The sequence below is a fragment of the Mus musculus genome, chromosome 17 (genome assembly GCF_000001635.26).
Source record: "Mus musculus strain C57BL/6J chromosome 17, GRCm38.p6 C57BL/6J".
NCBI lineage: Eukaryota > Metazoa > Chordata > Mammalia > Rodentia > Muridae > Mus > Mus musculus.
Window position 1 is genome coordinate 63,075,543 of NC_000083.6, and position 13,150 is coordinate 63,088,692.

At 41.7% G+C, this 13,150-nt stretch overlaps 1 protein-coding gene across 2 annotated transcripts in view; it reads right to left on the bottom strand.

The window, feature by feature from the left end:
• The window catches only part of Fbxl17 (F-box and leucine-rich repeat protein 17), a 458,236-nt gene that overhangs the window by 29,594 nt on the left and 415,492 nt on the right, over window positions 1-13,150 (bottom strand). For both annotated transcript variants that reach the window (XR_385343.4, NM_015794.1), the window contains one exon: window positions 4,879-5,021. Coding sequence is in view for 1 of the 2 variants with exons in the window: in NM_015794.1 (NP_056609.1) it covers window positions 4,879-5,021 (143 nt within the window). In the remaining variant the exon portion in view is untranslated. The remainder of the gene's footprint in view (window positions 1-4,878; window positions 5,022-13,150) is intronic.

Sequence of the window (13,150 nt, forward strand, 5' to 3'; positions counted from 1 at the left end):
TCCGTATTAGCCATCTCTTTGCCATTACAAGGGATTCTGCGGGAGAACCAGACTTTCTTGCATCCTAGAGAATATACTATAGCTATCCACCTTTACTAAAATAAATGATTTTACTCTTCTAAGAATTTCAGGAACAGTGACACATGAAAACGAAGGTCTTGGGAAGAAAAATTTTTTTATAAGAAATGAATTAATTTGATTACTTTCATGCTGTGGACCAATAATAGTCAGCTTCCACTGGGCCCCTGGCCTGAAGGCAGCTGGGTAATCTATGGGACCCCACAAAGGCGGCTCCCCACCCCCCGCAGTCTCTCTGATCTTTTCTGGGTGGACTCTTCACGCCTGTGTAATTCTAATTTATGTCAACTAGAAATCAAAGAAATTCCAGGAGGCTTTGGTCATAGGACATTGGTATGGACCTTTCACAACCTATTTATGTCTATTCCTTGAGTAACAGGGCTGGCAGAGCCTTCCAGACACCTCTACTGCCCAAGGAGAAGGAGGCAACAGAAGGCAGCTACCTGCTTGACGCGGGGAGGGGAGAAGACAGGCCGAGTGGCCTCAAGTATAAACTGGGGTACATTTTCTCCTAGTTTATAGCTCGGCAGGAACATAAGAACTAGGCATTTGAAGCAGAAGCTCTGCCAAGAGTGGCTCCCTCAATAACGCTCTTTAATGATACCCCAGACGCTGGCATTTTCAAATCAAATGAACAGTGTGTAAAATTAGTTCTGCATGAAGTTAAAAAAAAAAAAAAAAGCAAGAACGTGAAAGGGAGCTTTTAAAAGCTCCAGCATCTCTCCATCCAACTGCTTCTCACAAGGGTTTGGCATTTGAGAATTGCTACGTTTATGATGTTATTCACTGCTCATAATTCAGGCCTGTGTCTCCAAACTTTGGTATTAGCACAAACTACAGAGGTTTCCCAAACCAGCCGGGCCGCCTCTGGCAAGGTCTCCTTTTCCAGCCAATGCCATTCCATGCTGCACCCCGCTTCTCATCAACCTCATTACCCCAAACCTTTTTATTAACCTTCAGCACAGCATTTCCATTTTCCCCACAGCTTTCCCAGGCTTTTTTTTTTTTTTTTTACCCCTTTCAGTTTTGTTCTCTGTCCAAATGAGGAAAATATCATAAGAAACAGATTCGTAGTCTAGAAGTTACTGAAGTCGTGAAAATAATTTCTAAGACCAGAGTCACCACTGACTGTTTATAGTTGTAGAAGCTCGAGTAAACACATTGCTTTTTATTACAGTCCCATCGATCACTTACATATCATTAACTAAATCACTAAATAAACGTGAGTCAAACTGATAGGTGATTTCAGGTCAGCTCTAATTCCCAAGGTCAAGCAAGCCTTTGAACAGTCTCTCAGAATATGAACTCACCCCAATTCATCAAAGCGGTCTCACACTGCGTTCTCTCCTCCTGGTTTTTACAATGCATTAAAGTTTAGGAGATTATGTGTCGTCAGCTTCAAAACCTTTTAACATGCTTATCCATCCAGCCATCAGAAAAGCTGCTCTAACAGAGGCTTCCTAATGCACCTCCTAACTTTACAACTTCGTGGGGGAAGGTTACAGTTGGCGGAAGGCTAGAGAACTCCTCCCTAGGACTCAGCAATGCTGCAGCCAAACAAATTCACTACAAATGTACTTAGACATTGATAATACAAGCACAAGCTTTCTCAGCTGCAAGGAATATGTTTAATGTTTCTCATCTGCAGCTAGCAGGGAGGACAGACAGAGATACTTAGCTTTTTCTACAACAAATCAACATCAGTTAATATTCTTGTAAGCTCTTAGAAGCTCAAGTGAGGGAGAATCTACCAGTTTGGTAAAATATAGCTTCCAAATTAAAAAAGCAGCCCAAATGAAACTTTGATGTGAAAGAAAACATGACTGGATTTTACCAACCCCTTTCTTTCCCTCAATCAGTCTCACTAGGCAGCCCTGGACGACCTGGAACTCAGGCTCTCTCCTTCTGGCTCCCCAGTTCTGGGATTAAAGGAAATCACTCCCATGTCCAGCTGACGTCACAGATTCTAAGGTCCAGAGAACCCCAGAACATGACTGGAGAGACCTACAAACTCACAAACACTCTCTCCCCAGCTCTGGGATCCCGCTGAGCACATTCTTGACTAGGGGGATAACTGTATAGATGATAAAGCCTCCTGGCGCTTGGCCGGCTCCAGATGGTACGGGATCTCTAATTGAGGAACTTCCTTGGTCAGTGGCTGTTAGGTCTGGCTGGGGTGCAGGGATATGCAGGAATCAGTTTGGTTGTTTAAAGCTTCAGTAGCATGGTGACCAAGTCTGGGACACATTCAGGTCTTCTCCATGCCTTGGTCCTGGTTTTCCTGTTTCTGGGTCCCATTCCTCACTGCAGCCATTTCTCCTTGCTAGTTTCTTTCTACCCACCCCCCATGTCAGCAACCTTCTATTTAAACTTTACTCTACCTGTGGCTGAGCAGATGGGTTACAAACTGTATTCAGATACACTGTATTCCATGGGACATTTTTTATTATTTGAAACGTGTAAAAGTGTGATTATTGATATCTTTCTATAGAATATTTAAGTTTAGATGACAAAAAACTACAAAAGTATCTTCTGTAGTGTGAGTCTACTTTTTTCCTTGAATTGAAAAAAATCTGCTTCCAAAATATGGTGTGTGTGTGTATTGCATTTGGAAATTTAAATATCACAGTATAATACAAATTCCTATAACACTGAAAAAAATAATTCAGGATATTATATATATGATAATGGCTGACATTATCCTAAGCACTTTGTTTACATTAATTCATTTAAATGCTCACAAGTCTATGAGACGGGTACTAGGAAAACCCTCATTTTACAAACATGGCTAGAAGCTTTGTTCGGGACTCCATAACTATTAAGTGTGCAAACCCAGATTTGAACCCAAACTCTGGCCCCAGAGGACATGCTCCTAATACAAACTTCTTTTCTTCGATGTGCAAGTCTCTCGCCACATCTTGAGTAGAATTTAAAGATGGATGGCATGAATCAAATGTGAAATCTGAACAGCTACTTTAGTTTGGATTTTCTATCCAACTTTCTGTTCAAGACTTCGCTTGCACTTTGTGTGTGGCTTGGAAATGTCTTCTGTTCTCATGGATCCCCCATCCCCACCCCAGGTTTGGCTCTGAGCTGACTTGACTCTTGGGAAACCAGACAGCAAGGCTGAGCGCCTTTGGGCTGAGCTGAACTGCAGACGGCACTGTGTCGGGGGCAATACTCTCAGAGCAGTTTGCTGATTTGAGAAAGGATTCAGAAACTCAGCATGGTGTAGGCTACAAACCTGAGGGATATCAACAGACTCTTTATCTCATTTTGTAGTAATTTGTGCCTATTTTTTAAGTCCAAAATTCTTTAACTTAAAAATCTTTTGCTGATCAGCAACAATGTGGGACTGGTCATCTAATCTAACAAACAAGAACATAAATGGCTGTAATTTGTATCCGAAGGTGAGGCTGATCTTCAGCGTAAAAAGTACAGAGAGGGTGGGCTAGAGATAGTACATTTCTTCACTTGGAGCCCTGGGTTGAGGCAACACATGTAGCCTGGCTTTCTGGCGGACACTGAGGAGCTTGACGGTTGCTGTTTTGTGTTTCTAGAATACTCTGCCTATTGCAGACCCTTTACCTTTAAAGTTGACAAGGTTAGCAACAGCATTCTCTTAGCCAGCGATGATGAGTGTTGAGGGAGACTTGCTCCCCTGGGTCTCTGTGCTGTTGCTAAGATACAGAACAAGCAGCTTTCTGCACCAGGCTAAAAACATACAATACAGTTTCTAGAACGTAACTGGCAAAGGTCTAGAACAGTTGAAATTTTAAAATATTGGAAACAACAATTAGATCTATCGTCAAAAATGACAAAGCACTAGAGGATTTGAGGCCACTGTCATTTTGCCCCAGATCTGTGTCCATTTAGAAAATGCATGTCCTGTGAGCAGCACGGTTTTCTAGTACCAACCCTTCTGATAGATTTGTCCCTAACTGTCTCTGCAGAGGTGGCACAAACAGGTAAACTGGAATAAGATGAGAGCATTTTTTAGTGTACACCTTGAGATACACCCTGGCTAAAGGCAGCCTCGGCAACCGTGCAAGAAATGGAATCACAGTCCAGAGGCGTTGGATGAGTGGCTGTCTGCAGATGTCTGAGATTTCTCAACCCCCATTTTCTCACTTTTTGCAATGCAAATAAAGAACTCATTCTTTGATTTGTTATAGGGAAATTGTGGAACTTGCAAAGGAGAAAACATCTACCCAGGGTCTGTATAGATGGTCTCCATTTTCCTCCTCAGTCTTCAAATGTTCAACCTTCACTACAGTACCGATCCTACACTCACGCTAAATCCTAGCCAGCTGCTCCATGGGCCCAGTGGCTAGGCCTCTGGGACCATTCCACACGTGATAGGAGAGAGTTTGATGTGCAGGGGGACACATGGCTTCCTAATGCCTACAACGGCCAGAAGAGATGAAGGTAGAGAAACAAAGTCAACGTGCATGAAAGGCCAAACTGACACTTTACTCTTGCAGCAAATTTAAAATCTACAACTCACTTGTCAGACGCTACATAGAGCAGTTTGCATGCAGTCTTTTAATCTCTGCTCGTGGATGTAGGAACAAGAGGCTACATTCTACTATGGCACTATGAGACTGTCTTTTTCCCCTTAAGCACAAACACCAATTATTAATGAGAAATACAAAAATAATTCCAGATTACTTTAGGAGACCATGGGGAAATGCATGGCTAATGGTGTGCATGGCTTACGGTGTGAGTGTAGGAAGAGGATGTGGTGCTGAGCTATTTGCTACAACAACTAGATGCAGAAAACAAACAGGTCTATCTTACTTTGTCACATCTCATCAGGCCCAAGTATCTCAGGGACTTGCTGCTCTGTGCAATCAGGGTGGCTCCTTGATCTGTGATTTCTTTACACCATCCGACGTCCACAGTCTCTATGGTCACGCTGTATCGCCCAATGGCTATCAGTGCTGCAGGAAGAATGGAGAGAAAGAGAGCATCGGCTTTAGCGGGGTAAGGGACCTCTAGCTGATCATTGAGCCCATTTCCTGACGAAACTGGTTCCTGAAATGCTGTGTGCAAATGAATGTTTCATAAACTAAATTAAATTGGAAATGCTTTAAGAAGGCTTGCCCTATGACAAACCCTTGTGTGCAGTGAATAATCATTCCCCAATTTCCCTTTCATTGGACACAGTCTCTCATCAGTTTACTCACGTCAAGGTTACATATACTTTCAAGCATTCAGATCTGCAGGAAGAATAGATACAAGTGAATTATAGATGGAGTGCTGTAAAGGCCCAAGTGCTAGCTAAATGATATTCAAGGTAACTCTAACAATTCTTAAAAGAAAAGAATGCCACATAAACACCATTTTGAGGTGTGTTATAGTGCATGCAAATTTCTTTATACTTCAGTATAATTTTTTCCATCTGTATGTGACCTGTAAAATGTAAGAGCACATAATACTTTTCCTATTAGTTCTTCTTGGGGCTGTTGGGAATTAAGAGGTGCATTATACATATAGTTGAACTTAATTGGTGCCAGGCCAAGGAGCAGTAATGGGAATGTATTTGTTATGGTAAATTTCCTTGCCATATCAGAAATCTTCCTTCTATTAATATATAAAATGAGCTTGCCATCTGAAAAGCACAACATTATCTCTGGTGTTCTTGATTCCTTTTCACTGTGCCAATACTTATGCGGGTGCTTAGGCTATAATCTCAGAGGTACTTTAGTTATCCCTTCAAAGCTCCAAAACCCTGCAGGAGCCACCAAGCAGCAAACAGGGCTGTTCTTTGGGGACTTCCGTGGTTTGATAGGTGAGTGTGGCTCTAACGTTTATGAGGCATAAGAAATGGCTTTTAATACCTGCAGCCCGAATAATGTTGCGAAACACTGACCTGTGATGAAAACCTTAACAACACTACCACACATTAAAAAGGAGAGAGAGTGCTTTGCCCTTGTCCCTTGTTCTCATGACATGCTTTTTTCCCCCCTGGAACCATAAAGGTAGGGGTATTTAAAAAAAAAAAAAAAGAAAGAAAGAAAAAAAGAAAAAAAAACTGTGCTAGCTTCATTTAGGAAGGCAGAATGACATTCTCATGTATATAAATACAACTCAGGAAACACCACTTGGCACAATCTCTGATAACCACCTCCGTAATTTTTTTTAAAAACTATTGTCCTCATATCCACGGGTTCCTGTAACAAAGTATTCACAGGAAGCCAGATACTTAATGTTTGTAAAACAACGATCACTGTCCCTGTTTTCAATTAAAAATGCCACAGAGAATTTTTCTTTTGAGTTCCTCTTACCTCCAGTGTTCATGCAACACCTTCAAATTGGATTGCAAGCATGTAACAGTAGTAGGGGATAGACACAGGATCCCAGGTTAGCCCCACTGGTGTCTCTGACTTGAGAAGACTGTTATTCAATCTGGTATTGGCATTGTTTTCAGGGGTTAAGAATATTCTCAAGACCTGCTATGATAAAGGAAGCAGGAGGTGCATACAGGAGATGCCTTCCAGTCTGAAATGTTCTTATGTGGGGCTTAGAAGATGAAAATGCACAAGTCACAGGGAGGCCCCAGGTCAGCAGATTGTGACAGCTATGTTACTGAGACTTAAGGCTAACACAAAGGTCCTGGACTATTTGGGGAAAGGTAAATAAATGACACGAGATGCTTTTCCAGGCTGTCATACGAGCCAACGAGGAGTCTATGGGAGTTGCAGACCTGGTTCTGGAGTGACTGATGTCTGGAGTCTGCCTTTGCGCTCTCTCTCTCTTGTCCAAATTATAGTATACAACAAAGGTGATGCTTGTAGGTAAACCGCGGCAAGCAGTTTTAGTTCTGGCCTCCCTGTCTCCTGGAGCTAGGCTTCAGCTTCGTATTCCCTCCCACACAGCCCATTTCTTCTGTGAACCTCACGAGTGCTAAAGCACTTTCTACCAAGAGCCAAAGACTACCTTCCTCCAGTCAGGTTCTGGACTAAAGCATTCTGGTAAATGTCTGATTTAGCCTTCATGAGCTCCTTATAGATCGGGAAATCAAGTTACAGAGAGATTAAATAACGTCCACGTGGTTGCAAAACAGTAAAGGTGGAAACAGGACTTTAAGATGGAGGTTGGTACCCAGTCCTGTGTACTAATCAGATATGCACAGCAGAACCACAGTACAAGGCATCACTGACAGGCAGCATCCCCGAGGTAGAACTGTGGTGTGACATCCCGAGCCTAGGTGCTAGAGATACAGACATTCATGGAGCTCATGGCTGCCAGACTGGAGGTAAGGGGGTTCAAGGGGAAAGAACAGCTCAGTAAATGGTCACAAGACCATGTTCTTTCTCCATCCCATTCCATTCCCATACCCTTCTCACTGCCTGGACCTTAATGAGAGGCCACATTTTCAGAGTTCATCAGCCAGCCATTTGTTTCTCCTGTGTATATAGCATTTACTCACTTGGCCTATGTCTCCCATTAAGTTAACTGCAGTATGCCTAGTACACAGCCCATGCCTGGAACAGAGTGAGTTCTTAGACATGCTGTAAGTATGCAAGAGACCACTGCCCCCGCCCACTTTGTGGGAGGATGACAAAGAAGCCTTCACAGAAGAACTAAGCCAAGTCCTGAAGGACAACCAAGAGTTCTCTGAAGAAACAAAGGCTCAGTAGCAAGTTGGACGGATGGGGAAGCAGCCTATCAAGAGGTAGAGATGAGATGCGACAGGGCATGCAGGTCCTTCTACATGGCTCAAGTATGAATAAACTCAAGGACATAGAAAGAGTCACTGAAGGCTGCTGGGGCAGACCCAGCACACAGAGCAGAGTCCTCAGCTCCATGAAGCTACAGTCTAGCAGACACCGTTACAAAACTAACATGGAGGTAAATCTAATTCTGAACTGGAGATTGACAGCCCTAAGAAATAATGACGTCTAGGCGCATGTGTGGTTGTGGTAAAGGCTGGCCTTAGGGTATTCTTGATGAAATTCTCCTTAATATCTCTGTAGCCTTGCAGAACAGTGAACACTCCACGGGAAACGAACGGGGGCTAAGTATTTCACAAAGATTGGCTCTAACAAAGGGGCGGAGCAACCTCAGCCCGGGCCATGATGTCTTCAGCTTCCTCTGGGCAGGACAGTGACTACACCTGATCTCTCTGCTGCTAACTCAAGACCTAAATATTACAGCTTATGGATGGCCAAGTATTTAGTCTGTGTTGATAGCATTGACTTAATGGGAAATTTTGATTATAAAACATATATAAAATAATTTTTCTCTCTTGAAATATATGGTGCCTCTGGCACCTTCTTCATTTGTTGCCCACGAGCTAGCTGTGAAACTGTAATATAATATAACTTCGGGTTCAGCTCTAGCCACTCCATTTAGTAGATGCCTGACCTCAGGGTGATATTTAACTTGTTTGAGACACAGCTTCTTCATCCAGATAATAGGGATATTGACTGGATGTCTCACCTACTTCACAGGTTCAAATGAGATAATACACGTAAGGGACTTTTTGCTACATAAATGTCATAGTTGGTTTGGTGTTTCTGCAAACCATACTAGTGAGCAGTTGATACAAAGTGAAAAGGCCTGGCCTGAGCCTGGTGCTGTGGGTCTGAAATACAAGCTACTTAAGAGGCTGAGACAGGAGCTTCATAAGCTCACATTAGCCTGGCCACATGGCTGGTTCAAAGCTAGCCTGGACAACTTTGGGAGAGCCTATCTCAGAGCTGAAAGGCTAAGGATATAGCTCAGTGGTGATGTACCCACCTGGTGAGGATGAGGCTTTAGGTTCTGTCCCTAGTGCCACTAAATGAAAGAACTTCAAGAGGTCAGACAAAGAAAGGCTCTGGGTGAATGAGAGTTACCTAAGTGCTCTGGCACGTGTCATTCCTGAAGCCCTTGAACTGCCCACTCTCTACTGGAGATCATGAGCTGTAAATTGCACCTGTGCTCGTAGGCTTGTAAATGTAAATACGTGATTGCTACCTACATCAGAGGCTGCTGACATACTGCCCCAGTATTTACCAAGTCTTGAAAAAATAAGCAACACTACCTCCTAACTCCAAGGCAATTTCAATACACTTTTTAATGTACTAAATGTAACTAAATGTTCTTTAAAAAAAACCCAACACAATAATAAGAGTTGCTCAGTAATTTTTATGCTGATCAAGACTAACCATGAACCTACTGAGAGCCATTTCCAGAGACATATAGGCAGGAGACAGACTGACTGGCAGACTTAAGTATATATGCATTAATTTTGACCAAGAAATTACACTTCTAGGGTTCTACTTTGAAAATACAGGTTGGATAATATAAAAGGATGTGAGTTTATTTCTTGGAGCATTGCTTGTAAGTGAAAAGCAGGAAAGAGCATACATGCTCACACACAGGAAGGTCAGTGACTAAGCCATTCCCACCGTGACTGATACTGAAGAAAAGCAAAACATGAGGAGAGACTAAGACATGCTGGCTTCCTGATGCTAAAGTGGAAAAGAGAAAAGTAAAGCATTGTGTCCTTCCACATATTAAATAAAATATAGGAAATAAAATAGGCACAGACTTGCTTATCTGTGCAAATGTGGTAAGGGCTGGTAGAACAGAAGAGAAAAGGTGAGTCTGAGGGATAGGTAGGCTCTGAGGCAGGAAGGCCGCTGCTTAGAACACCTGTTTTTGAAGCTTTGATTTCCTCAATTATTGTAGTACTTTACATCATTTCCAAAACAAAAGTCAACATGGAGAACTCAAGGACGAACATGATCACAAACGAATGCGATAGTACTGAAAATGAACTGCACGACCCAGGTCAGTCACACAGCTCCAGTAAGCGGGATGGGAGTTAAGAAATAATTTGCTTTGGAAACAACATTTTGACTGGACAATAAGACTGAGCTAGTAATCCAGTAACTAGTACTTGTGTGAGGTAGGGGTGTCAATTATGGCAGGCAGTTTTTTTTCACTGCTAAACAAATATGGACAGTCAGGAGACTTTTATAAGGAGCCTCCTTGTACTGAAGTGGGATCTGAGTTATTAGAATGGATACAAGTTCTCAGAATAGATAATCAACATGGGTGAATATGCATGGCTTAGCAAACACGCACATACCCCTGGCAGTTCCTGTTGAGAGGGATTAGGAGCAGTTACTACTGTGGGCCTTCAGTGTCAAAATACCATTTACCAGAAAGAGGAATCAGGGCTTGCTAGAGAAAGGATTTCTTATAGGGGGAATGCCAGTGGTCAATGCTGGAACAAGGTGACCACAAAAAACAAATGCAGTCGTGTTAGATTTATAAAAAATATATCTATAGATCCATACAGATCAAAACAAACAAATAAAGGGGCATAGTTGAGCGGCCCATTCCTGCAGAAGAAGTGCATGTAAGTAATGTAGATGGAATGAGAGAGCATAATTAGAAGAAGCATAATTAGGCAAAGCCTATAGAGCAATGTCATAGGCATGATACGCCAAGGGATGTACAAATGAGTTAGTTACACTGTAAAAAGGAACAAAATACTGGAGTAGTGGCAAAGGCAGCCCTCGTTTATAGAGGGAAAACTAATTTTGTAATGGGTAGATCCAGAAGACACGCCTTAAGCAATTATCAAGGTTAAGTACACACAACATAAGATATAGTTTGCTCCCTTATCATTTCTGTAGTATTCCTGAAAAAAGGAATAAGCTCTGTCTCATCATAAGGAAACATCGCACTGTAGACTGGTGAGAAGGCCCAGCAAGGAAGGGTGCTTGTGCTGGAATGTGGTGGTCTGAGTTTGCTTCCTGGAAGTCATAAAAAGATAACGGAAAAGGATCAACTCCACAAAACTGTCCTCTGACATCTGCATGTGTGCTGTGATATGCATACACCATCCCCACATCACACAGTAATAATAATAATTAGTAATAATAATCCTATCAACAGCAAACGTGAGCATCATATCATATAAACTCAAAAGAGAAACATTTTACATATTAGCCCACAGTTACTTATCAGAAAGGGTCAGGGCAGGAGAAACAGAACTTCAAACAACAACAAAAATGAGCACCTGGCCCCAAACCAGGAGACTAAAGATTATATGACAACTAAATACAATGCAGACTATGAAACTGGGCCCTGGGACAGACGTGGAGATTAGCTTTAAAATCAGTAAGACTGGAAGGTAGAGAGATGACTCAGCAATTAAGAATGCTGGCTGCCATGGCAGAGAACCTAGGTTCAATTCCCAGCACCCACATGGCTGATCATAACTGTCTGTAACTCTAGCACCGGGGGATATGACACTTTCACACAGACATACATGCAGGGAAAACACTAAAGCACATAAAATAAATAAATCATTAGAAATCCCAGTGAGATTTTGGCAAGATGTACAGCTTAATTATAGTTTCAATGCTAATTTCCATTAATTGTAATAAAACCTGCTAATTTTATTACAGTTATATCTGTTATCAACATTAGGGGTATCTGGGTGAATAGTGTATGAGATTCCTACTTTTTTTTCTAAGAGTTTTTATGAAATTAATATTGCTTCAAAATAATAACTTAAAGCATGGACAAATGAGCAAATGGACACAAATTAATGAACTAAGCCTTGAACTAAAACCGTCTAAGAGACACTGGTGTTGTTTCCCCAGTGAAAGCTCTGAAATATACATGTTAGGACTAAAAATACATCTTCGCTCTCGGGAGGATACTGAGTCATGCAAGCACATTAACAAGTGCCCTCGGACAGACGCTGCCCTGTCCTTCCTAGCTCCATCTCCCACTATGGCGCTGGGTGCTTGCCTTACAATCAGAGATGTCCTAGTGCTCGACAGGCTGAGGGTTAAGACTGGCAGCAGGATTCACTTCTGTCATATCATACTTGGATAAAAGCCATTTGTAAAGAAATTTCTTGGCACGCTTACAAAGAGATAAATATGAAAAACGGCTTGTCTCTGTAGAAGTCACAGAGGCTACAAAGACAAAGAAATGACACTTTCAGAGACATTTGTTGTTGTGTTGATGGCCCTTGAGAACGCTCTCCCACCCACAGGGACTACAGTTCGTCCTGGCTGCTCAGGAGAATCACAGGCTCCTACTCAAAGCACAGATGCCCAAGTGCCATCCCCGGAGGGTCCGGTTTAGAAGTTGTAACAGCTCCTTGGATCCTGGTGTGCAGCTGAGGGCTGAGATCCCGTAGATGGACTGACCTACAACTCTGGCAAAGTCAGACGACTACAAACAAAGCACTCACTTTGGCAGATCTAAATAGTACCCATGTTCTACCATGTGAAAACAACGTGGCTTCTTACACGGCAGCTACTTGCTTATGACCCAACACTTTCTAATGTCCTTATGTCTTGTGTACTTTATGCAATGTTATAGTCTTATTACATGGAGTTTAGCAGATACTGATTGGATTCTATGACAAGATTTCCTGATTCTTCTGTTTTTGTAAAGAGAATCTATCTATCTATCTATCTATCTATCTATCCAACCATATATACATATAATAAATATAATGTATTAATATAAATATATATTTGTATTTTGTAACTTACATATCTATGTATCTATGTATCTATCTATGTATCTATCTATCTATCTATCTATCCATCCTTCCATTTATTTTCAAGCACAGGATGTAATAGGTTTTCTGCACATTATAATCATATATTATTGAACTTATCTTCCTTTAAGTAGGTTATAAGCACTTTGAGGCACTGAGTTTGGACTATACCTTCATTTTGGAACACTGAATCTCTGGAAATAAACTTAAAAGAAATTATTTTTCATAGCTATAAAGCAAATGCAGAAAGTCGCACACAAGAAACAACACGGCAGAATCCTTCAAGTCCCTACTTTTTATTTCCACTTCTTCAGCTAGGCTGGAAGCCATCTATACAAAGAATCAACAAAATCAGGAGCTGGTTCTTTGAAAAAAAAATCAACAAGATAGATAAACCCTTAGCCATACTAACCAGAGAGCACAGAGACAGTATCCAAATTATCAAAATTAGTAATGAAAAGGGAGCTATAACAACAGGAACTGAGGAAATTCAAAAAATCATCAGACCCTACTATAAAAGTCATATTCAACAAACCTGGA